The sequence below is a fragment of the Sus scrofa genome, chromosome 10 (genome assembly GCF_000003025.6).
Source record: "Sus scrofa isolate TJ Tabasco breed Duroc chromosome 10, Sscrofa11.1, whole genome shotgun sequence".
In the NCBI taxonomy this organism is placed as follows: domain Eukaryota; kingdom Metazoa; phylum Chordata; class Mammalia; order Artiodactyla; family Suidae; genus Sus; species Sus scrofa.
Window position 1 is genome coordinate 12,569,260 of NC_010452.4, and position 26,494 is coordinate 12,595,753.

The 26,494-nt window shown below is 46.5% G+C and overlaps 1 protein-coding gene across 7 annotated transcripts in view; it reads right to left on the reverse strand.

Moving 5' to 3' along the window:
• The window catches only part of NVL (nuclear VCP-like), a 105,751-nt gene that overhangs the window by 4,369 nt on the left and 74,888 nt on the right, over nt 1-26,494 (reverse strand). For 4 of the 7 annotated variants that reach the window (XR_002336214.1, XM_021064379.1, XM_021064381.1 and 1 more), the window contains 2 exons: nt 26,303-26,373; nt 20,041-20,364 (listed from right to left, as the gene is read on the reverse strand). Coding sequence is in view for 4 of the 7 variants with exons in the window: in XM_021064379.1 (XP_020920038.1) it covers nt 20,320-20,364; nt 26,303-26,373 (116 nt within the window). In the remaining 3 variants the exon portion in view is untranslated. Of the gene's footprint in view, nt 1-1,887; nt 1,927-9,106; nt 9,983-20,040; nt 20,365-26,302; nt 26,374-26,494 lie in introns of those variants that run through there. The other 3 variants (XR_002336213.1, XR_002336212.1, XM_021064380.1) reach the window with 2 other exon arrangements.

Genomic DNA, 26,494 nt, shown 5'->3' on the forward strand with positions numbered 1-26,494 from the left:
AGGTGGTAGAGTGTAGGTGTCAAGCAGCCAGTGTTGTGGGCTGTTAGGCAGGCAGTCTGGCTACTGGCTGTAACTCTTAAGGGCAGGGATCTTTTATTTCTCTGTTCCCCAAACCTAGTGGGGTCAGTGCCTGACTTGAAGTAAGTGCTTAATGAATGGAGAGAGACCAACAGAGGTAATCCTTGAACTGGAGACGCTTTTCATTAGAAACAGGAAGTAGAAGATGGAGGGCATTTGGATAACTGAAAACAGTGGACATTTATTGAGAATTATTATTCACTGAGCCCTGTACCAAGTTTCTTACATGCATTTTCTTTCATTCTCAGTACTTCTATGATGTAGGTAGGACTAAATATCTTCATATTTTTGTTTTCTTTTTACGGCCACACCTGTGGCATGTGGAAGTTCCCAGGTCAAATCAGGGCTGCAGCTGCCACCCTACGCCAGAGCCACAGAAGTGCCAGATCAGAGCCGAGTCTGCAGTCTACACCATAGCACATGGCAACACTGGATCCTTAACCCACCTAGCAAGGCCAGAGATCAAATCCACATCCTCAAGGATACTGGTCAGGTTCTTAACCTGCTGAGGCACAGGGGGGGGGGACACTCCAATACCTTCATTTAATAGATGAGGAGACTGAGACTTAGATTAAGTAACTGGCCCAAGGTCACACATGGAAAGCTGCAGAGACGGGATCTGAGGTTGAGACTGAGACTCCAGAACCCAGACTCTTGTCCACAGTTCACATGGCTTGTCCAGTGAGCCTAGTCCTGCAATGGGAGCGGGAAGGGAAAAACATGTTCCCATGTGTTACCAAATGTGTGCTGATTCCACTGCCTTGTCCATCATTGACTGTGTGTCAGCAGCTCTGGCTAGGTCTCAGGGTTTTTCGACTTTTAACAATCTGAAATTTTTTATTTTTTATTTGCATTTCTTCAGTGTTCAGCTTTCTGTCGAACATGTTACAGAAGAGGTTTAATCCACAAGACCAAAGCCTGGGGATTTCCCACTGTGGCTTAGCAGAAACAAACCCAACTAAGATCCGTGAGGATACAGGTTCCATCCCCAGCCTTTCTCAGTGGGTTAAGAATCTTCTGTTGCCACAAGCTGTGGTGTAGGTCACAGATGTGGCTCAGAAACAGCATGGCTGTGGCTGTGGCTGTGGCCAGCAGCTGAAGCTCCAATTCAACCCCTAGTCTGGGAGCTTCCATATGCCATAGATTCAGCCATAAAAAATAAACAAATAAGGTCAAAACCTATGTCATTGTCACACTCCTCAGAATCTTCTTTCTTTGCTTACATTTTGTCCTCCTTGGGTGCAGGATCTCCTGCTAGGTCAGGGCCACCAGCCTCTATGCTGCAGATAAAAGTCCTGATGTTGACTTTGGCCAGGGCCTTTGCAAATAAGCCTGGCCAGAAATGTTCAGCCTTCACACTGGCTGCTTTAACGAGGGCGTGGATCTTCCCTACGTGGGCCACACCTCACCCTCCTGCAAGATGGAGTCAGGTAGATACAGGTGGGGCTGCTGGGTGGACGGCTGTCAGGTGCAGCGAGCGCCAAGATGAAGGCCTTGCTCGAACACCACCTCAGCTTCCTTGGAGGTTCTGAGCATTTTAGCAGAAGCTGAGGAAAGGGCCCATCTAAATTCTGATATGAAACACCAATGATTAAATCCATAGCAAGGAGTTTCGCTGTGGTGCAATGAGATCAGTGGCATCTCAGGAGCGCTGGGGGACAGGTTCGATCCCTGGCCTGGCATAGTGGGTTAAGGATCGGGTGTTGTTGCAGCTGTGGCTTAGGTAACAACGCAGCCTGGATCTGATCCCTGGCCCGGGAACTCTATATGCAAAGTAACTAAGTAAATCCATAGGAAAAATGCACTTACCTCTTCATTCATTCCACAGATAGCTTGCCAGGCACTATGCTGGAGAGGAACAAGACAAAACATGGAGTCAGAGTAAGGAGCTGATGTTCTAGTGCTGAGATACGCGTATGGACTGAGAATTTAGTAATAAAGGACTCACGGCCCAGATCAGGAGTCAGAGTGTGGCTGGAACTGAGCAGAGGGCACACAGCACTATCGCTGATCAGGGGCCTGGACTCCACCCGGCTGTCTGGCAGGTTATCATTTTAACCTGTGTTGTTCTGCAGAGGAGGACGTCACCCCTCACTTGATGACATGAAGAAACAGAGGCTCGAGAGATCAGCCCGAGGGGAACATGGGTGCTGTGGGCAGCAGAGCTGGGGCCTGAACCCAGGGCGTCCACACCTGGACTCTTGCTGCTGTTCCACTGGCTCAGATGACTTGGAAGCTCCTTCTCTGGAGAAGGGGCAAATGTGTTGTTTCTTGTCCTGCTGGAACCCTTCCAGGAGTCTTAGTCATTTGGAATGAAGCAAGGATAATCTGATCCTAGGGCTGGGAAGGATCCTAACGCCCTCCTCAGTATATCCTGTTCTGAGACAGGCCAAGGATGAGTGTGGCATCTGTGGGGGGGCTCGGAGTGTAGGAGAGAGGGTGGCCGAGGCCTGATGACATCGAAGCCAGAGAGCCCCACCAGGCTGTGGGCCAGATCCGCGGAGGGGATTAGCATAAAGGGGTGTGGTAGCAACTCAGGGAGAGTCCCTATTGGGAAAAGGAGCAGGATTTGATAAGAGGTATAGGCAGGGCAGACCATGCAGGTAACTTGGGGTTTGGAAAATTAATGATCATTACCATTCTAATGACAGAATGGGGAGCGTCCTCTGAAAATGGACGATTCGGGGTTTCTTTGTTTTTTGTTTTGGCCTCGCCCGCAGCATTTGGAAGTTCCCGGGTCACAGAAATGACAACACTGGATCCTTAACACTAGACCTCCTGGACAATTTGGGGTTTTTTAATTGTTTTTTTTTTTTCCTTTTTAGGGCCACACCTGCGGCATATGGAAGTTCCCAGGCTAGGGGTCATTAGAGCTACCAGCCTACACCACAGCCACAGCAACGCCAGATCCGAGCCACATCTGTGACATACACCACAGCTCATGGCAACGCCAGATCCTTAACCCACTGAGCGAGGTCAGGGTCCAACCTACATCCTCATGGATACTAGTTGGGTTGGTAACTGCTGAGCCACAATGGGAACTCCCTGGACAATTTGTATTTCCTGAATTTAATCCAAATTGGCAGATGACTCATGAAGCCGATAACTGGACCCAGCAGAGAGGAAGCTTGTAGCTGCTGACAAGTGAGTACATCTCTAACGCTCAGAAGGTAGATACTGTAACAGGTGTGTGTGAGCTGACACACAAAGGTCCAAAGTAAGGGTCAAGGACATGTCTAAGGGGGTTCTCTGTAGCAGACTCCTTCTGGGATCTGGGGGACACACCTAGAATTTTCTCTAAAGGCAGAACCTCAAGAAACCCAAGCAGCATTTCAATAGAGTCAAGAGTGATGACATATCATCAGGCACCCATCCCTGTGTTAGTAATCCTCACCAAAGGAACAGAACAACTGCACTGTGAAAACGGCCCAGAGGAAGTGAATTGCCCTCAACATTGAGTTCTGAATCCTTGTAGATCAACAATTCATCGGAGTTCCCGTTACGGCTCATCAGTAACAAACCCAACTAGTATCCATGAAGGATGCCAGTACAATCCCTGGCCTGGCTCAGTGGATTAAAGGATCCAGTGTTGCTGCAACTGTGGCAGAGGCCAGTAGCTGCAGCTCTGATTCAACCCCCAGCCTGGGAACTCCCATACACTGCAGGTGAAGCCCTAAAAAGAAGCAAAAAAAGAAGAAAAAAAGTAGGTAAAGCTTTTGTTTAGAGGAGGAGGAAACTTAGAAGCTTAGGTAACATGGCTCAGGCTAGCCAGCTTGATCTTCCCAAACCCCAGGAGCCAAGCAGCTTCGTTCCGAGCCCAAGCCCTTGACAGCCCAGCGTGACACCACCCTGCAGTTACCTGGCCCCGAAGAACCTCTGTTTGTTGATGTGTGAAGTCAGGCTACTGGGCTACAGAGCCGTCCAGTCTGGAATCCTGGGGTCTTTGACGGCTCCACCACACACATGGCTGAGCCCCACCCACTCCACTGTCACCTCCCCGCGTGCCAGGGAAAAACAGCTAAGGATGCTACCAACTGTTTCTGCAGCCAGCTCAGGGAAGAAGTCACATGGCTCCGGTCGCATTTGGACCCAGCTGCCCTGAGAGTTAGCCTGACTTTGTAAAAGTCTGCTGGGTAAACTAATAATGCAAGCGAGGGTGTAGGAAGAACTTTAATCTACTTTGCAGAATTATGTGGTAAGAAGCCAAACTATTTCTGAGGAGAAAGCACGATAAGCCTGCTTGTGCACAGGAAATCCTAACTGGGGAGACGACAATATTGACGGCGTTCTTATCACGTGCCTGGCACGGGGCTGGTCTTTTCATGAGCTGTCAAGCTTCACATGGGCATGAGCCTCATTGCAGCCAAGACAGCAAAGCAATAGAAGAGAATAAGTAACTTGTCTAAAGCCACAGTCAACTCAAATCCAATGTCTAAATTCAAAGCCATGACATTTGCATTTGGACTTTACAATGAACATTTCTTTTGAATCAGAACCCTCTCCTAATTAGTGTAACATGTGAAGTTTGCTTTTCTTTGGTTCGTGTATTTCTGTGAAGTTGGCCTATTTAGTTTTGGTGCACCCATAGCTTGCGGAAGTTCTCGGGCTAGGAATTGAACCTGAGCCACAGCAGCGAAAACATACTCCTTAACCCACTGAGCCACCAGGGGAACTCCCCACGCAAATTTTTAAAAGGTAATATCAATTCCACTCCTCCAGGAACTTAGGCAGCAGGCTCCCTCCAGGGTAGGAATGTGGGTGGGAGGAGGGTATCATCTGTAAACCCCTCAAGATATTTCTACATCTAACTGGTCCACAGAGTACTTAAGTCGAAGTCAGAACAGGAACCCTGCGGCGTGGATCTCATTTTAATCACATGTTTAAAAAAAAAAAATTTTTGTTTTGTCTTTTTATGGGCACACCTGAGGCATACGGAAGTTCCCAGGCTAGGGGTCAAGTTGAAGCCTCGGCTGTCAGCCTACACCACATCCACGTGGGATCCCAGCCAGGTTTTGACCTGTACCACAGCTCATAGCAGCGCCAGATCCTCAATCCACTGAGCAAGGCCAGGGATTGAACCCACATCCTCATGGATTCTTGTCGGGTTTGTTACTGCTGAGCCACAATGGAAACCCCCCCCCGCAAAAATTTTTTTTAAAGTACAGTTGATTTACAATGTTGTGTCCAACCACATATGTTAAAGAGCTGGCTCAGAAGCATATGGTTTTTCCAAACAATGCGACCCTGCAAAGCCCAGTTTAGATCCTCCGCTTGCCGCTGTAGCAAAAGCAGCCAAAACCTGGGCCCAGTGTGCCAACAGGAAAGGAAGGTGGACAGCTGGACGCTGCGAGCTCCTCAAAATGTGGCTCCTCCTCCTCACCAGAGGATAATGGGTAGCTACTTAGTAAGCCTCCAAGTAAAAGCCAGTCTCCAGGGCCCAGGACGGAGCCCTGGCCTGTCCCTGGGGAGCACGGGGGAGGGACCCCTGTTGGGTCACCAATGTTCTGTGGCCTGTGGAGGAAGTCAGAGAACCTCTAGTGGTCTCAGAGCAGCAGTGGGGAAGAAAAACAGGATTCTTAGTGCCTTTGTGCCTGGAGCAAATTCACTAGCTTCTTAGAGCTGGTTTCCTTATCTATCAGTCTGCCTCCTGGGCTGTTGGAATGGACAGTGGAGATCAAACATTTAAGATACTGTCACTGTGAGGGTTGTGTTGCAGACTACTGCCCTAAGGAACATCAAAGTGCTGGAGGGGGTCATTTGGGACAATGCCAGAAACAAAAGAATATGTTACAGTTGTTCTAAACCAAACCACAGCAGTTAAGGCTTGCTGCCTAAGCTGCTGTCTGATGTTTGAGTTTTATGGGTAAAATGCACATGACATAAAATTTACCATCTTGGCTAATGATGGTTACCGTAGTGGCTCAGTGGTTAACGAATCCAACTAGGAACCATGAGGTTGCGGGTTCGATCCCTGGCCTTGCTCAGTGGGTTAAGATTCGGCGTTGCCGTGAGCTGTGGTGTAGGTCGAAGACATGGCTCGGATCCCATGTTGCTGTGGTGTAGGTCAGCAGCTGTAGCTCCAATTCGACTCTTAGCCTGGGAACTTCCATATGCCATGGGTACGGCCCTAAAAAGCAAAAAAAAACATTGGGAGTATAGTTGATTTACAACATTGTACAAAGGGAATCAGTTTTACATATATATACACGTATCTCCATTCCATTTTCCCATGTGCGCTACTACAGAATACTGAGTACAAAGGCAGGTGTTCATCAGCAAGGGAGCCACACCCGCCCCAGCCTCAGGCGGGGGCAGTTTTCAACACTCTGACTCACTCCCCCTTTGCAGCTGGAGAGACCCACCCCAGGAAGGCCCTGGCAGCTGTCTCCCATCTGCCTGCTCCACAGCCAGAGCTGCAAGGCCCTGGTGGGGCAGCTGCAGCTGTTCTTCCATTACACGCCAACACAGAGGATCCGAAGCTAATCCCAGAAATTCCGGTGAAACAACTTGGTCTTCTCATCACCTGACAAGATACTTGAAATGGGACTGGAATGGGCACGTGAAAGTTTGCAGAACCCAGCTTCCTGTGCATGTGGATGAGCCCAGGCTGGGCCCTCACCTCACCTCCCACAGGCCTCACTTAGGTCCAGGAAACACACACACACACACACTCATATATTTCCAGGTTTCTGCAGCCTCTCCCACCATGGGCTCCTCCTGATCCCCATGAACCCTGGCCGCTCTCCTGGGGCCTCCTCAGACCCCTGCTCGGCCACCTCCTTCTCAACACCCAGGTCCTGCCTCAGATGCCATCTCTCTCTTTTTTATTTATTTATTTTTTTAGGGCCGCACTCATGACGTGTGGAAGTTCCCAGGCTGGGGTCTAACTGGAGCTACAGAGGCCGCCTACACCACAGCCACAGCCACGCCGGGTCTGAGCTGTGACTTTGACCTTTACTGCTGCTCAACAGCAACGCCAGATGCTTTAACCCACTGAGTGAAATCAGAGATTGAACCCACATCCTCATGGATACTAGCCAAGTTCTTAATCCACTAAGCCATGAAGGGAACTCCAAAAAAATTGTTTTAAAGTCCCTTTGAGGCGGATGAGGAAGCTGAGGCATATGTTCACCAACTCCTGTTCCTCTTCGGTTGACGCCTTCTCCTGGGGCCACTTCTAGTCTGCGGGGATGGGGGACAGGGAAAGCCCTTGAGAGACCCAGGAGGGCTTCTGCAAAAGAGGAACTGGGACCTCCAGGGTGGCCAGAGAGGGCTGGCGGGGAATGATGGGTTTCTATGCCCCCACTGACGGTCCACGCCCCCCACACACCATTCCCCACTTCATCCCAGGGGTAGGGCTGCTGCTGTGCTGAAGAAGCTTGTTTGCAACTCAGAGGCCCTTGCTGCCACAGGCCCCTCCCAAGTCCCTAAGTTGGGGGTTGAATTTTTAAAAAATTTTTGGCCCCCCCCCCGGGGCATACAGAGTTCCCGGCCAAGGATCATATCCCAGTCGCAGTTGCGACCTACAAGCCAGATCCTTTAACCCCATGTGCCAGGCCGGGGATCAAACCTGTGTCCTGGCTGCTGCAGAGACACTGCTAATCCTGTTGTGCCACAGCAGGAACTGCAAGGGGGGGGTGTTGAATTCTGTCACCCCCAAAAGACATGCTGAAGTCCTAGCCCCCATACCTGGAACCTTATTGGAATAGGGCCACTGTGGGTGAATTAGCCAAGACGAGGTCACACTGAGGCAGGGGGGCCCCCCCCGAATCCAAGGTGAGTTATAAGAACAGAGTCCTGGGGAGACAGAGGCGCAGAGGCCACACCCTGTGAGGGTGGAGGGTCCGTGATGCACCTACAGGCTGAGAGGTGCCTGGGCTCCCGGGAGCCAGGAGAGAGTTACGGAACAGACGCGCCCTCCGAGTCCTCAGAAGCAGCCAACCCTGCCCACGCCCAGGATTTCCAGCCTTCAGAGCTGTTCGGAGCTGCCGCTGAAGCCCCAGTTTGTGAGACCTTGTACGCCAGCCCATGCAGTCATGTGTTAGTAGGTGTTCTTTTTCTAAAAATCCCCATTGTGGCTCAGCGGAAACAACCGCGACCCCACCCCTAGCCTGGGAACTTCCACATGCCATAGTGTGGCCCTCAAAATCAAAATAAAAAAAAAAAAAAGCTGATCAAGGACAAAAATCACCACCACCCATCTGACCAGAGGAAAACCGAGAGGCGGAAAGTCAACAACTGTTAACGGCGATGGCCTCTGAGAAGCAGGGTTATGGTCGACTTGTATACCCTTCTGCTACTGTTGCGTAAAGCTCTACAAATTCCTTTCGCAGCAGAAAAATAAATGAACAAAGTTATCCACACGTGTACCGAACGGCTCTCCGGCACCTAAGCTGGCCATTCTCCCTGGGCTCCTCCTACTTAATCCATGATTTTGCCAACCCACAGCGGGTACTTCAGAGCACTCGGTCCTCTGCTCCCTCCCAGAGTCAGCTCCTGTGCCTGTGACTACACGTGGGGTGTTACTTAAAACTTAGATCTTTAAACTGTTCATAATTGCACTTTGTTTCCTGAAAGAAAGGGGTTTTCAGTGGCCAAGACTTGCCCGACTCTGCCTCTCTGTGGCCGTGGGCAGGGTTCTCCCTCTGCAAACGGAGTTGAACAGTCACACCTCCCTCCCAGGGCCACCATGAGCAGTGAGCGAGGAGTTCGACGTGGGAGGGAAGGCGGCTCACAGCCACTGTCCCTCAGTCTGGGGTAATGACCCGTGAGGCCATCAGGAGTGCCAGGACTCTGATGGCTCTGCACTCCCTGTCCCCCGCAGAGGTCAGGGGCCAATGGAGTTTGGGACAGGAGTGACGCCCTGCCCTGGCCTGAAGAGTGAGAAGGACAGAGGCCCAACCAGACCACCGGCTTGGCCTGTTAGGCTGGAAAGTACCTAACAGGCCGAATGTCACTCAGGAAGAGGCTGACCAGGTGTCACTGTGTTTTGTGGTTCTTTTTTTTTTAATTCTTCTTTTTAGGACCTCACTCATAGCATGTGGAAGTTCCTAGGCTAGGGGCTGAATCAGTGCTGCAGCTGCCGGCCTACACCACAGCCACAGCCACAGCAACACTGGATCTTAAACCCAGTGAGCAAGGCCAGGGCTCGAACCTGCATCCTCATGGATACTAATTGGGTTCTTAACCTGCTGAGCCACAACAAGAACTCCTGTGTTTTGTGGTTCTGATGAAGACGCTGGTAAAATGTTTAGGGACGGTGACCCAGCTGGGAGTAGGTGCCTTTGACTGATGGACATTTAGGTTCTGTGACCTCGTGTGGCAGAGTAAGGAGCCTCGGAGACATGAATGGCAGTGGCCCAGCATGGTCCGCCAAAGGCCACTTCCTTCTTTCTCCCTTCCTGTCCTGACTGGCTATGTAACATAACCACCGACCCGCAGACCCACGCACTGGGCCTTCTCCAGCCCCTTCCCTCCGTCTACGTAGCACTCACCACTTGTTCTACCTGCCGTGTGTGTGCATTAGCACAGCCACACCTGGACTTACTGACTCTGCCCCTCCCTCCCCAGCTTGAGTGGGAAAAGCCCTGGGGCAGGGACTGGGTTTCGCCCAGAGCTGGACCTTCAGCACCTAGCACCGAACTAGCTCACAGTGGCCAATCAAGAACTATTTGCTGAAGTAATTAATGAAACTTCTCCTCCCACTTACATTCCTGCCTTTCGGTTTTTAATTTCAAGTTACCAGTGGACTATGGACAGCAAACTAGTATATCTATTGTGCCCTGATGCTCATTAAAAAATCAGCAGACTCACCTGAAATGAACTTGATTTCAGTCTGTTGTCTGAACCTGTTACAGATCGCAAGTGAAAACGGGTTTAGACTCCTTCAAGTTCTGAGAACTTCCTGTGATAAATCATAATGGAAAAGAATATTAAGAAGAATGTACATATATGTTTATATACATATATATGTATACACACATATAACTGAGTCACTCTATTGTACAGCAGAAATTAACACAACATTGTAAATTACCTACACTTCAATAAAATTTTTTTTTTTTTGTCTTTTTAGGGCCGCACCCACAGCATATGGAGGTTCCCAAGCTAGGGGTCTAATCGGAGCTACAGCTGCCAGCCTATCTATGCCAGAGCCAAAGCAACGCCAGATCTGAGCCATATCTAAAACCCACACTACAGCTCATGGCAACGCCAGATCCTTTAACCCACTGAGCGAGGCCAGGGATCAAACCTGCAACCTCATGGTTCCTAGTCGGATTCATTTCCACTGCACCACGACAGGAACTCCCCCAATAAAATTTTTAAAAAAGGAATTTCCTTGAGGCATAGCCGGGCTTGTTACTGCAGTGGCTCAGGCCCAATCCCTGGCCTGGGAACTTCCACAAGGTATGGGCAGGGCCAAAAAAAGTTTTGAGATCTAAGGTAAGTCTATCTGGAAATCTGCCTTTTTCCCAGCTTTGTTCCACGCTAAGCAGTGGTAAGGAGGGTTCTTGGCACTTGTCCCTTGCGCCCTAATCACGCCATGTTCCCAAGCCCAGCCGAGCCCAGCTGCTCAGCTTCAGGTGCCTCTTGTGCTCTCTTGCAGGGGCATGGAGGGCTGGAAGGAGCCTGTAAAGTTCCACCAGAGCACATTTTAATTGTCATGTGTCAGCTCACCCAACAGCCAGCTGCCGGACTTGGCTGCAGCAGAAGGGAGGGAAGGAGAGGGGGAGGTGTGCCACCAAAGGCGCCACCTGGTTAGTAACTCTGCAGACTTCACCTTGAGAACGAGGGAGGCCAGCGTGGCTGGACGGCACGTGTTCTCCAAGGTGGCCTCATTACTCAGTGAGTCAAGGGTGGCAGGAAGCCAGTATTGACAGATCTGCTTTTGCTTTCTGTTTTTTTAAACATGGCTGAGGCTTTACCTGGTCATGTAATTTACCTCAATACAGCATGGAATATAGTCAAGAATATCATAATAATTTCGTGTGGTGACAGAGGCTTACTAGACATTGTGGTGATCAATTCGTGATGTTTCTTTCTTTCTTTTCTTTCTTTTTTTTTTTTTTTTTTTTTTGTCTTTTTAGGGCTGAACCTGTGGCATACGGAGGTTCCCAGGCTAGAGATCTAATCGGAGCTGTGGCTGCTGGCCTACACCACAGCCACAGCAACACGGGATCCAAGCCGCATCTGTGACCTACACCACAGCTCACGGCAATGCCGGATCCTTAACCCACTGAGCGAGGTCAGGGATTGAACCCGCAACCTCATGGTTCCTAGTTGGATTCGTTAACCACTGAGCCACAACGGGAACTCCAATCTGTGATGTTTCCAAGTGCCAAAGCACTATGTCATATACCTGAAATAATGTACTACTTTATGTTAACTATAATTCAATTTTTTAAAAAAATCACTTGCGGAGATTTAACAAGCCATAGCTTCCCAAGGGCCTCTAATTCAACAGGTCTGCAGTGAGGCCATTTTTTTTTTTTTTTTTCTTTTTTTGGCCACATCCGCAGCATATAATGGAAGTTCCTGGGTCCGGGATTGAATCCCAGCCGACTCTGAGACCTACAAACACCACAGCTGCAGCAATGCTGGATCCTTAACCCACTGTGCTGGGCCAGAAGATTGAACCCGCACCTCCAAGGAAGCAAGCCCGATCATTAACCCACAGCGCCACAGTGGGAACTCCAGGTAGCATATTTTTTTTAAAGTCTCAGTTGATTCTTGCATCCTCCTGAGTTGAGACATGGACAGGATTCAAAGGCCTTGTATAGCATTCAAGATTCAAAAGCCTTGAAAAGAAGATAACTGAGGTGGATGTAATATTTTGCAAAATAAAACTCAAATGACCTCAAGTCCTCTGAAATGTGGAGACAAATCCATTGTTTTCTACAATTCAATGGGATTTGAAAAACACAATGCAACGCTGGCTTCTGATTACACCTGAAGGAGAAGGATGTGAGCATTCTTTAACCTCTGCAGTCAAATATTTGCCCCTTTTCTTAAAATCCTTTAATCCCAAGCCTGGACGATAAAATAGCTATTTCTTCACTTCCACCCTATCCATTTGAAAATCACTACCTAAAATATACATGGATTAGGGAGGTCCCGTTGAGGCACAGTGGAAACGAATCCACTAGTATCCATGAGGACCAGGGTTCGATCCCTGGTCTCGCCCAGTAGATTAAGGATCTGGTGTTGCCATGGGCTGGGCTGTGGCTGCAGATGCAGCTTGGCTCCTGCGTTGCTATGGCTGTGGCATAGGCCAGTAGCTACAGCTCCAATTCAACCCCTAGCCTGGGAACTTCCGTATGCCACAAGTGTGGCCCTAAAAAGCAAAATAAAATAAAATAAAGTAAAATAAAATGAAAATACTCTTCGTCTCAGTTTTGATGTATTAGTAAGATACAGTTTACAAGCCCATCTTCTTCTTCTTCCCCCACCCCATGTCACCAGCAATAAAAACAAAGCCTGTGACATTATGTGTTAAAGCACGGATGCTCCAAAGCTGTGCTGTGCAAGATGCCAAATTCACACTACACAAATAATTTCAACTTTAGTGAATGAACCTAAGCTACAAACTGAAGCTAGCAATAAGGGTTAGAGGATCTGCTGCTTCAACATCTAAGTTTTACGTGAGCTGAGAATAATGAAGGAGGCAACCAAGAACAAAGCAGACATGGAGCAGATGCTCAAAATTTGGTTGAGGAGTATTTCGTCATAGCGCAGTGGTTAACGAATCTGACTAGGAACCATGAGGTTGCAGGTTCGATCCCTGGCCTTGCTCAGTGGGTTAAGGATCCGGGGTTGCCATGAGCTGTGTGTGGTGTAGGTTGCAGATACGGTTCGGATCCCCCATGGCTCTGGCATAGGCCTACAGTAACAGCTCCGATTAGACCCCTAGCCTGGGAACCTCCATATGCCAAGGGAGCGGCCCTAGAAGAGACAAAAAAAAAAAAAAAGTTGGTTGAATTAATTTGCTTCTGATCCCCTTTTCAGAAAGGGCTTTTTATATTTGAAAAAGAGACTAAAGACTTCCTTACACATATGAGCTGCAAAGCAACATTTCTACAGCTTCCTGAACTAAGCTATTTCCCTCACCCAGTCTCCCCACTTCTAAAGGCTTGTGAAACTCATTTAGCTTTCTGCAATATTAGTTTTGAGAAAGTTCAAGTCAGCAGAACTTCCTAGTGTCTGTAATGAAGACCCATTGTCCACAGTCAGCCAGAGTAGGAGAGCAGGTTTTCCTGTCTGGGCAAAGAAGGTAATTAGAATTTTTGTTGTAATAAATATATATATTCTCCTCCTTAAAGCTTTCTGCTTCAGAGAATGCTTGTGTGGGCCAACCTCTTAGAAACAGTTTCTTTCCTTTTTTTTTTTTTTTTTTAGTGTATTATTATTTTTTTTTATAGCCACACCTGCGGCATATGGAAGTTCCCAGGCTAGGGGATGAATCAGAGCTGTAGCTGTCAGCCTACGCCACGGCCATAGCCGCATCTGATCCAAGCTGCATCTGCAACCCACGCAGCTCACAGGAACACTGGATCCTTAACCTACTGAGTGAGGCCAGGAACCAAACACTGGATCCTTAACCTACTGAGTGAGGCCAGGAACCAAACCCGTGTCCTCACGGACACTATGCTGGGATCTTAACTCACTGAGCCACAATGGGAACTCCAGAAATGGTTTCTTTTGAGTGCCTTGAGCACACTCAGTGCCTCCTTAATCACAGAGAAGTATTGCTTACAGGACTTCTGACGGGCAATTTTTTTTTCAATACTAGAGCAATAAACCCTGATTCCAGAGAGCCATGAGCCAGGAAGTCCCAGTGTGGTAGATTCTTGGGGTGGAAACATCAAATCTCCCCAATGTTGACTGTGCCTTGAGTCATAGAGTAAAGTGAGTCCATTATACAATTAAAAGCTACTTTAGGGAGCTCCTGTGGAGGCTCAGTGGGTTAAGAACCCAACTAGTACCCAGAGGGATGCAGGTTCAATCCCTGGCCTTGCTCAGTGGCTTAAGGATCCAACACTGCTGTGAGCTGTGGGGTAGGTCACAGATGCAGTTTGGATCCCATGTTGCAGTGGCTGTGGTGTAGGCCAGCAGCTATAGCTCTGACTCGACCCCTAGCCAGGGAACTTCCATATACCCGCAAGTGCAGCCCTAAAAAGAAAAAAAAAAAAAAAAAAAAAGAAGGCTGCAATGTGAAAGAACACAGTGTTTCCCTGGAAAAGCAATAAATCCATTTGTGGGAAAAGGGGCAGGACAGGGGCCAAAGGTGAATCGATGTCATATTACAAAGGTCCACACATAATCAGAACAATGAGTTTAGGCCATAGGAGGATGCAACGGTGAGCAGTGACATGACTAATCAGTGTCTCTGAAAGGCAACTCTGGCTCTAGTGTCTAAGACACAGGAACAGGAGATTAATTAAGAGGCCAAAATAAATATAGGAAAGGTGATGACAGCTTGAACTAGATCAGTGTCTGTGAGAACAAACATCTCTAAATAAAAAACAATGACCACTGATCAGAAGATCTGAAGACGACTTCAAGCTTTCTTGAAGAGATCATGGGAGGAAGAACAGGTGCTTGTACAGAAGGTGAAGGGAAACTAAGGAGCTGTGGAGTTTCTCCAACTTGAGACTTAACCGTGGTCTTGAAAAATACAACGTCCTTGGCTGTGATGTAACCAGGGCTTTTTATCTCCACTCTTAGGAGTTCTTTGGAACAAACTTTGCCAAGCTCCTCCTTCTGTCCCCCTCTCTGGAGCAAGGCTTACCAGGTAGTAGAACCAGACTGCACTGCCAAGAAGCTAAGGAAACATTCCAGAAGGCAGTTATTTGTCCAGACAACCTGGATGGCTGCAGCATCTTTGAAGCTCACATTCTCCCAGGAGTAGAGAACAATCTTTGTGTTGGGCTTATTTATTTATTTATTTTGTCTTTTTGTCTTTTTTTCTAGGGCCGCGCCTGCGGCATATGGAGGTTCCAGGCTAGGGGTCAAATCGGAGCTGTAGCCACCAGCCTATGCCACAGCCACAGCAACGCGGGATCCAAGCCGCATCTGCGACCTAGACCACAGCTCACAGGAATGCCACATCCTTAATCCACTGAGTGAGTCCAGGGATCAAACCTGCATCCTCATGGATACGAGTCAGATTGTTAAACACTGAGCCATAACTCATTCAAAATCTTTTGACATGAACATACTTAGAGAAAAGAGCTATGGTAAGCATATGACACAATGAATCCTGACAAAGAAAATGGGCATGTTGTCTTCACCAGCACAAGGAGGGTGTGGCCGGCATCGCGAGTTCCCCAGTATGAGCTCCTTCCAGGCACTGCCCTATAAGAGGAACCATCAACTGGACTTTCAATGGCATCAACAGGTGCCTTTCTGCATTTCCTTCATTAAGAAGAATCACACAAGGTGACTTCAGGTCTGGCTGCTTCCCCTCGGCATCCGTGAGAATCACCCATTTGCTGTGTGATGTCCGTCACTGCCGTGGAGTGTTCTAGTACATGAAACACCATGTTTATCCACCCTACTGTTGATGGATATTTGAGTGGTTTCCAGTTGGCCAATGATGAATTTTGCTTCTATTTTGGCGTATGCATTTCTGTTGGATGTATATGCTGGAGTGGAACTGCTGGGATATAGGCTATTGGTGTGTCCCTTTATCTTTTTTTCATATGACAAAGTGAGATTTCTATTACCAAGTGAATCAGCACTTTTAGTCCTCATGTGGAGGGAAGGTCTAGGCACAGCCAGCAGCCTAATTCTGACAGTCCTGTTGTTGAAGATGTTTCGTTTACCTTTGTTAAGTGCTTTCTTCGATCCAGGCACTGCGCTGGTTGCTAAGAAAATGAGATGAGCAGGACTCCTTCCTCATGAAACTTAGCGGGAGACCCAAAGTCAGCCAAAAGCCACGTCTGCACATTTAACTAAATATTCTTTTTTTTTTTTTTTAGATCTTTTTTTTTTTGTCTTTTTGCTGTATCTTGGGCTGATCCCGCAGCATATGGAGGTTCCCAGGCTAGGGGTCCAATCGGAGCTGTAGCCACTGGCCTACGCCAGAGCCACAGCAACGCGGGATCCGAGCCGCGTCTGCAACCTACATCACAGCTCACGGCAACGCCGGATCGTTAACCCACTGAGCAAGGGCAGGGACCGAACCCGCAACCTCATGGTTCCTAGTCGGATTCGTTAACCACTGCGCCACCATGGGAACTCCCTAAATATTCTTTTTTTTTTTTTTTTTTTTTTTTTTTTTTTTTTTTTTAGGGCTGCACTGCCGGCATATGGAGGTTCCCAGGCTAGGGGTCGAATCGGAGCTCTAGCTGCTGGCCTACACCACAGCCACAGCAATACCAGATCCAAACCGTGTCTGCTACCTACACACAGCTCATGGCAATGCCGGATCCTTAACCCACTGAGCAAGGCCAGGGATCGAACCCACAACCTCATGGTTCCTAGTCGGATTTGTTATCCCTGCACCACAAAGGGAACTCCTGAATATTCTTGTTTTTCTTTTTAGGGCTGCACCTGCGGCATATGGAGGTTCCCGGGCTAGGGATCAAATCAGAGCTGCAGCTACCGGCCTATGCCACAGCTCACAGCAACACCAGAGATCGAACCTGCATCCTCATGGATGCTAGTCGGGTTTTTAACCCGATGAGTTACAACAGGAACTCCATAACCGAATATTTTTGTTTGTACTGATTGTGTAAATATAAGTTCAAAATAAAAGATGCTGACACCAGTGATAAGCACAGATCTCACAGGCCTAAAGCAGTTAACAATGTGGGACACCACTGCATCCCAAGTCTTGTGGCCTCTCAGCTCTGGAATGTGAGCTGTGCCCAAAACACACCCAAGTCCACTCAGTTCCTGAGTTCAGGCAGTGAGAGCTTCAACAGTGACAGTGACTGGAGATAGTATCCAACATGTAATTTGCAGGAGGGTGCCTCTTTTTTTTTCTTTTTCTTTTAAGGGATGGATGAGCTTCACGTTCCATGTGATTTTTCTTTATATTTTTTTAGGGCCGCACCCACAGCATATGGAAGTTCCCAGGCTAGGGGTCGTATAGGAGCTACAGCTGCCAGCCTACACCACAGCCACAGCAATGTGGGATCCAAGCCATGCCTGTGACCTACACTGCAGCTCATAGCAATGCCAGATCCTTAACCCACTGAGAGGGGCCAGGGATTGAACCCAAGTCCTCACAGATACTAGTGGGGTTCTTAAACCGGCCAGCCACAACGGGAACTCCAAAACTATTTATGGCTTTTTGAGGACATTCTCAGACTCTGCTTACAGGCTAAGAAGCACGAGTTCAGTGTAGGCTGACCTCAGTTAACGATGGGTTTGAAGTGTAAGTTACTCCTTTTTCCTTTTCTTTTTGACTGCATCTGCAGCATACAGAAATTCCTGGGCCAGGGATTGAAACTGCTCCCAGCATGGACCTGGAGGCACAGCAGTGATAGCGCCTTAGCAATAGGAGACCTCCATCAGTACGGAGGGTCCTAGGCTAGGGGTCCAATCAGAGCTACAGCTGCTGGCCTACGCCACAGCCACAGCAACGCCAGATCCGAGCCAGTCTGCGACCTGCACCACAGCTCCCGGCAGCGCCGGATCCTTAACCCACTGAGCAAGGTTCCTAGTCGCTCATGGTTCTAGTTGGATTCATTTCCACTGCACCACAACAGGAACTCTCAATTGGCTTCTTTTTAAGGATGTGACCAGAAGCTGCACCCATCATTTGTGTTCCCACTACACCAGCCAGAACCTGGCTGCTCTCCTGGAAGCAAGAGCCCTTCCTACTTGAAGGAAGAAAGGAAGAATGGATATGATGGGGACACCTAGCAAATTAGGCAAGAGCTTCTGAGATGATTCACTATCGTGTGATCAGTACAAAGTATTTAATGAAACTTCTGAATCTTTCATGATATTCGAACAGAGGATATAACTCTGGATGTTTCTGAACACAGGACTGGATCTTTTTCATAGGAGAAAGAAAAGCTGGACAGTTTAGACCAGATTTCAGACTGTTCTATACATATATGCAGGCGACTTTGAACAAGCTCCGAGCTTTATTCTTTTGGATAAAATGGGGATGCCATCTGACCCCCGAGGAATAGGGAATGTGAGTTGGGAGGATTAAGGAGAGCACACGACAGTGTTTAGCACTCAGACATGTGCTCAGAACATGTTCTCTTTCCTTCAGAGGTGCTGCCAATAACCACTGGGACACTAGCTGGCTAGCTTTCTGCCCAGTACCTGCCTGCTGTCCAGCCTACATTACGACTGATTTGCAAAGCTGATGGACCTGCAGCCTGTCTGATCTCCGATGCGATTGACATTTTATGTTTAGACTAAGCTAAACTGCCAGAAACTTGGGTACTTAGACCTAATTGTCAAGAAAATCTTTGCCTTCTCTTATAACCTGGCAAAGGTACACAGAGGCCAGCTGAAGGGGCTCCCAACACAACTATCATAATCTGAGACAATTTGAACATCATATAATGAAAGTAGTGCGGCGGTACAACGGGATCGGCGACATCTTGGGAGCGCTGGGACACGAGTTCAATACCCAGCCCCGCACAGTAAGTTAAGGATCTGGTGTTGCCACAGCTGTGACTTAAGTGGCAGTTGTGGCTTGGATCTGGGAACTGATCCCTATGCCTCGGTGTGGCCAAACAAAACAAAACGTGTGTGTGTGTGTGTGTGTGTGTGTGTGTGTGTGTGTGTAATGATACATGGAGAAAATAGTAGTACCTGAGTTTGATGAGGAATGAAATATTTACATCGTTTCCAAGTACCTCCCCATGAAACAGAAATGAATTACAAAGGAAAGGAGAAAGTTCACAGTGCAAGAAGCTTGGCAGAACCACCTTAACCAAGTGACCGGAGCGAACATCATCGGTAGTGGAGTCACTGGAAACTGCACACCGACAGGATGGAGAAGAGCGTCACTTCACGGGAGTCCTGCCGAAGACGCCCAACCTGCCTCCAGCCGTGAGGAAGCACCAGACAAATCCACGTGCAGGGCCCTGTACAAAGTCACTGGCCCGTGACCTTCAAAAGTGTCAAAGGTCAAGACAGGAGCTATTCCAGACTTTTAAGGAAACTAAAGAGAAACAGCAACTAGTTGTGACAGCTAATTCTAAACTAGATCCTTTTGATTTAAAGGACATTGCTGGGACAACTGGGGAGACCCGACTGGAACCTGAGGATTAGAAAACAGCAAAGTATCACCACTGATCACTGACCTTGATGGTCAGCTATGGAGGGGGGTATCCTGGTGTGTAAATATACATTAAAGTATTTGCGGGTAGGAGTTCCTATTGTGGCGCAGTGGTTAATGAATCCGACTAGGAACCACGAGGTTGCAGGTTCGATCCCTGGCCTTGCTCAGTGGGTTATGGATCCGGCGTTGCTGCGAGCCGTGGTGTAGGTCGCAGACGCAGCTCGGATCCCGCGTTGCTGTGGCTCTGGTATAGAATGGAGGCTACAGCTCCAATTAGACCCCTAGCCTAGGAACCCCATATGCCACGGGAGCAGCCCTAGAAAAGGTAAAAAGACAAAAATAAAAAACAAACAAAAAAACAGTACTTGGGGTAGGAGTTCCTGCTGTGGCTCAGAGGTAACGAACCTGACTAGTATCCATAAGGATGTGGGTTCAATCCCTGGCCTGGCTCAGTGGGTTAAGGATCCAGCATTGCTATGAGCTGTGGTGTAGGTCACAGACAAAGCTCAGATCTGGCGTTGCTGTGGCTGTGGTATAGGCTGGCAGCTGCACCTCTGATTCAACCCCTAGCCTGGGAACCTCTATATGCCGAACCTGCAGCCCTTAAAAAAAAAAAAGTATTTGAGCGGTAACGTGGCATCAGATGGTTCAGGGAAGAAAAAGTCCTTTTCACTGTAAGTGCAACTTTTCCGTAGTAGCTGAGGTTGTTTCAAAATAAACATTTTATTTTAAAAAAAGGTACTGGTTATTTTATTTTGATGGTTTAAAATTTTTTCCTTTTCTTAAACAGGAGGTAGGGTGTTTCCAGACAAGGTTGGCCAGATGGGAAGAATGTTCAGCTCTGACATGGCTTCATTAATTTGAGGGAAAACTCTTCCGTGAGACCACATCTGTGTCAAGGTGAAAGTGGGACAGCTCCGAGCACATGGGCTTCTCTGGCAGCTGGATGCACTGGACTCCTCCCAGGCCCGCTGCTGGAGAAGTCACCGGCTGAGGGACCACTGCAGAGCCTCATACATGGCTTGATCCTGAGAGGAGGGGAGAGGGCAGAATACAGAGCTGATTACGGTCTGAGACAGGCTGAGCTGTGTTCTTCCAAGTTCGTCTGCTGAGCCTCAGAGTGTGACTAAATTTGAGACAGGGTCTTCAAAGTGTGCCTCCCACTCGGAAGCCCCCACCCCTGGATCTCTGCCACTGCCCCCGCCCCGCCACTTGTTTCTTCTGTGAGTCTGCTTCTTTTTTGTTATATCCACCAGGCGGTTGTACTTTTTAGATTCGAGGTGCTTTTCTTTTATTACGATAAATTGAGAATGTCTCCGTATGTTTAACAAGCTCATTTCCTTTTATGTGAAGGGCTTGTTCATATCTGTCCATTTTCCTACTAGGATATTGGTCTTTTCCCTATCAATTTCTTTTTTTTTTCCTTTTTTTTTATTACTCAAATGAATTTATCACATCTGTAGTTGTAAAATGATCATCACAGTCCAATTTCACAGGATTTCCATCCCACAGCCCAAGCACATCCCCCCGCCCCCTTCTTATCAATTTCTAGTCATTCTTCATGTATGCAACAGATTAGCCCTTTGTAACATAAACTGCAAATATTTTCCCTATTTCATCATTTGTCCTTTGACAAAATGTTTTAAGGCAAAAATTTTAATTGCATTTTTATCAAACCTGTACCACTGCAGTACAATGCTGGAGTCTTACCCTGATGTGCCATAAGAAATATCCAAAAATTTTTATTTTTATTTGTTTTCCTTGTACGGCTGTACCTGCAGCAAATGGAAATTCCCAGGCCAGGATTCAAATCGGAGTTAGAGCTGCCAGCCTTGGTCACAGCCACAGCAACATGGAATCCGAGCTGCATCTGTGACCTATACCACAGCTCAGGGCAGATGCCTGACCCACTGAGCAAGGCCGAGGAGATGGAACCTACATCCTCATGGATGCTAGCTGGATTTGCTTCCTCTGCGCCACAATGGGACTCCCAGAAATTTTTATGTATTAGATTCTTCAGGCTTTTCACTTACAGTGCCTGGGTTTTATGTTGAGAGTAAAAAAGGAACTCCCTACATGAGGTTATAGACAAATCTCCTTCTTTTCTTCTATTTCGATAGTTTTACATTTAAATGTTTGATTCATTTGTAATTTTACCCTGGTATACACAGCATGAAGTATGAGTTCAACTTTACTCTTTTGAAATGGCTTCTCAGTGGTCCCAATATTAATCACTGATTACTCTTCCTTCTGTCACGGATGTGGGGAACATTATATATATTATGTAATTTTAATATAAAGTATGTATTATATTAGGTGCCATTCCTGAATTTTATATTCTGTTCCATTTGTCATTTCATGTGTGTACTGCAGTGTTTTCCTTATTGAGGCTTTTGAAAAATACATTAGTACTTTTTAAAGCCCCACTCCCAGCTTGATCTTTTTGGGGGGTATTTTCTTGGCTATTCCAGTTTGCTTATTTTCAACATAAATTTTAGATTGTTCCTGTCTGATTTCCAAAACAAAACAAGTTCTCTTGTGGCACAATGGGATCTGGTGTTGTCACTGAAGCAGCTCAGGTTGCTGCTGTGGCGCAGGTTCAATCTCTGTCCCAGAAATGTGCACATGCCATGGGTCCGGCCAAGAAAAAAACAAACAAGCAAGCAAAAGTTAGAATAAAAAAACAGGGAGTTCCCATTGTGGCACAGCAGAAACAAATCTGACTAGTATCCACGAGGATGCGGAGCACAAACGAATCCGACTAGGAACCATGAGGTTTCGGGTTCGATCCATGGCCTCTCTCACATTCCACAGATGTGGCAAAAAAAAAAAAAAAAAAAAAAAACCTCTTGACAGAAATCATTTAAAAAAAGATAAATTGGACCTCATCTAAATTCTAAACTCTTATTCTTGGAGTTCCCATCGTGATATAGTGGAAATGAATCCGACTAGGAACCATGGGGTTGCAGGTTCAATCCCTGGCCTCACTCAGTGGGTTGAGGATCTGGTGTTGTCGTGGGCCATGGTGTAGGTCGAAGATGTGTCTTGGGTCTGGCATTGCTGTGGCTGTGGTGTAGGCTGGCAGCTACAACTCCAATTAGACCCCTAGCCTGGGAACCTCCATATGCTGTGGGTGCGGCCCTAAAAATACAATAACAAACAAACAAAACAACACTCTTATTCTTCAAAAGATGCCTTTAGAAAATAAAAAGGTAAACAACAGGTTAGGAAAAATATCCTCAGTATAGCACATCTGATAAAAGTCTTCAGTCCAAGATAAACTAAGACTTTGCACAATAATAAGGAAACAATTTAATAATTTTTTTTGGCCATGTCCGGAGCATGTGGAAGTTCTCTGAGCCAGGTGTTAAATCCAAGCCACAGCTGCAAACTATGCCACAGCTGTGGCAATGCCGGATCCTTAACCAGCTTTGCCACAACAGGAAGTACTGACTCAATTTTTTTTTTTTTTTTTTTTTTTTTTTGGTCTTTTTGCCTTTTCTAGGGCCGCTCCCACGGCATATGGAGGTTCCCAGGCCAGGGGTCTAACCAGAGCTGTAGCCACTGGCCTACGCCAGAGCTACAACAACGCAGGATCGAGCCGAGTCTGCAACCTACACCCCAGCTCACGGCAACGCCGGATTCTTAACCCACTGAGCAAGGCCAGGGATCGAACCTGCAACCTCATGGTTCCTAGTAAGATTCATTAACCACTGAGCCACGACGGGAACTCCCTGACTCAATTTTTTAAGAGCAAAAGATGAGGACACAAAATAAGATATCCAAATGACCAAATAAACATATGAAATATGCTTAACATTTTAGTCATTAAGGAAATACAATTTAAAAAAAATTAAGTCTGTTTCATTCTTTTATTTATTTATTTATTTATTTTTTTGGCCATGCCGGCATCATGCAGAAATTCCTGGGCTACGAATCAAACCTGAGTCATGGCAGTGACCCAAGCCACAGCAGGTGCTTAACCCCACTGAGCTACAGAGGAACTGCTACAGAGGAACTCCGGGGAACGCAAATTTAAATCACACCAGGAGACTATTTCACATCAATAGGCTGGCTAAAATTAAAAGACTGCCAATACTCAAGTGCTGGTGAGAGTGTGGGCCAACTGCAACTCTCCTAAAATGCAAAATGGTATTATAGCCACTTTGGAGAAAAGGCTGGCAGTTCCCTATAAAGTTAATGTACACACACCATAAGACCCAGCAATTCCTCTCCTGCTTATTTATTCAAGAGAAATAAAAACATACGTTCTCTCTCACACACATGTTCAGAGCATCATTACTCATAAAAGCCAAAAACTGGAAGTAATCGAAGTGTCCACAAACAAGTGAAAGGATAAGCAAATAGTGGTATAGTCATACAATGGAAAACTATGCAGCAAGAGAATGGATCGAACTACTGAAAAACCCAGCAACGTGGATGAATCACTAAAAATCACTGAGCAAAAGAAGCCAGATAAAGTAAGTATATACTGCATGACTCCATTTACATAAAGATCTAGAACAGGTAGAGTTCGAACATGACAGAAGTCAGATCAGTGGTTACCTGGAGCCACGTTTGGAAAGGGACTGACCGCTGCAAAGGTACAGAAGGATCTTTCTGAAGTGATGAAAATGTTCTCTGTATTGATTGCCATGCTGGTTACATTTGCCAAAACTTACAGAACTGTCCCTGCACATTACTGCAGGCAAATTAGAGTGCAATTTTATTTATTTTTTTGTCTTTTTTTTTTCCAGGGCCACATCCGAGGCATATAGAGGTCCCAGTCTAGGGGTCCAATCGTAGCTGCAGCTGCCAGCCTACATCAGAGCCACAGCAATTTTAAAAAGGAAGGCTGCAGAATGAGAGCTGCAAATGTAGAGCTCTCCCAATATGTCCTAATGTCTGAAAACCTTGAAAACTCTGGCTGTAGGTAAAAAACAATTTCAATTTAAAAAGACTTTTTTTTTCTTTTTTGGTCTTTTTTTTAGGGTTGCACTCTCGGCATATGGAAGTTCCCAGGTTAGAGGTTGAATCGGAGCTATAGCCACTGGCCTACACCACAGCCACAGCAACATTAGATCCGAGCCACATCTGCGACTTACACCACAGCTCATGCAATGCTGGATCCTTAACCCACTAAGCGAGGCCAGGGATCAAACCTGCAACCTCATGGATGCTAATCAAATTTGTTTCCACTGAGCCATGACAGGAACTTCTAAAAAGATTGTTTAATGACTCAAATCTTTGGAAGGACACTTAACTACTATGCTCTTGTTGATCAGAGTGAAAAGGGTGCAGACTGTTGCCTTTGGAGTGGATAAGCAATGGGATCCTGCTGTGTAGCACTGGGAACTATGTCTGTCACTTGTGATGGAGCATGATAATGTGAGAAAAAAGAATGTAAGCATGTATGTGTGACTGGGTCACCCTGCTGTGCAGTAGAAACTTAATAGAATACTGTAAATCAGGTATAATAGGAAAAATAAAAATCATTATAAAAAAAAGAATGAAAAGTGCCAGCACGATTCACTGTAAAAACATTTCTGGTTTTAATTAATAAGACTATATAAAAATGCACCTGAGAGGTCAAAGCACACTTTTGTTTCTCCAAATATCGCCAAAGACCCTGTCCAAGCTCAGCAGACTTGACGTTAGCAGAAAAAGTAAACATGCGCCTAAAAGATACCATCATCAGCCCAAACCCCTACACTGATTATTTTAGTTGGAAGTGATAAGATGTCAACTAACCAGAGCATTTAGACCAAGACTGGAGGCACTAAAACACCACAACCCATCTCATGTAACGGTTTGAACTTGTACTTAAAGAGTTTTCAGTCAAGAAACATAATAAGAAACACTGAGCCTGGGGTAACAAATGGCTAACAACTTCAAGGAAGTTGTAGCACAGTCAATAAATAGGATCTCATGACTAAGGCCCATTATATTCCTAGGAGTTCAGAAACAAATGATATTCAAGTGAACAAAACTTACCACAAGAATGTTCAATTCAGACATTTCTTTTTTTTTTTTTTTTTTTTGTCTTTTTTTAGGCCCACACCTCCATATGGAGGTTCCCAGGCTAGGGTCCAATCGGAGCTGTGGCCACTGGCCTACACCACAGCCATAGCAGCACCAGATGCAAGCCATGCCTGCGACCTACCCCACAGCTCACGGCAACGCCGGATCCTTAACCCACTAAGCAAGGCCAGGGATGAAACCCGTGGTTTCATCGGATTGGTTTCCGCTGCACCACAACAGGAACTCCCAGACATTTCTTAGTGCTCGCTATTTCCTGCCTCTTTGTGTCACAGTAACCTGACTTCACTTAACAGGAAACATTTTAACTTATTAAAACAGAATACCTCAATATTGTAAGAAATAAATACATAAAATCGAGCATTTTTTTGTAAAGGCAAGTCAGAGTGATTTTTTTTTTTTCTCTGACCTTATGATGAAGGTATTTTTACTTTTCTGAAACTATTGGTAAATCCCTAGTGCTTAGTTTGGGCAGTTAGGTTGAATGAGATAAGAAACTATTTGTTTAAAAGGGTGAAATAAGTCAAATAATACTTGAAATGAGACCAAATAAAAATTCTGACATTGTGAAAATAGACGCAAGAGGTAATTTCCTCTTTGAGTGTAATCTCCAAAAATATTCAAAATGAAAATCTCCCCTGACGGGGAGCCAAAAAAAAGGGAAAATCTCTCAAGAACACTTTCACAAAACCAACAGTTTTGCTTGTCTTCATGAGTTCATGCCTCCTGGTCTCGATTCTAGTCTGTTTTAATCCATTGTTACTGCTTCATTTTTTTTTTTTTTTTTTTTTTTTTTGGCCGCAGCCATGGCAATACAGAAAGAAGTTCTGGGCCAGGGATGACCCGAGCCACTGCAGTGACAGGGTCGGGTCCTTAACCTGCAGTGCCACGAGAGTACTTCGTTTTCTTTGGGGGGGGGGTGCTTACCTCTTTTGATATAGATGATTTTACTTTCTTGAAAGCTTCTTCAAAGTGCTTCTGACTAATCTTGAGTTCACCTGTGGAGCAAATGCATAAATATACATAATAGGTATTGTACATTAATTGTGATTTATAATATATATATATATATATATTTTTTTTTTTTTTGGTCTTTTGTCCTTCTAGGGCCACTCCCGC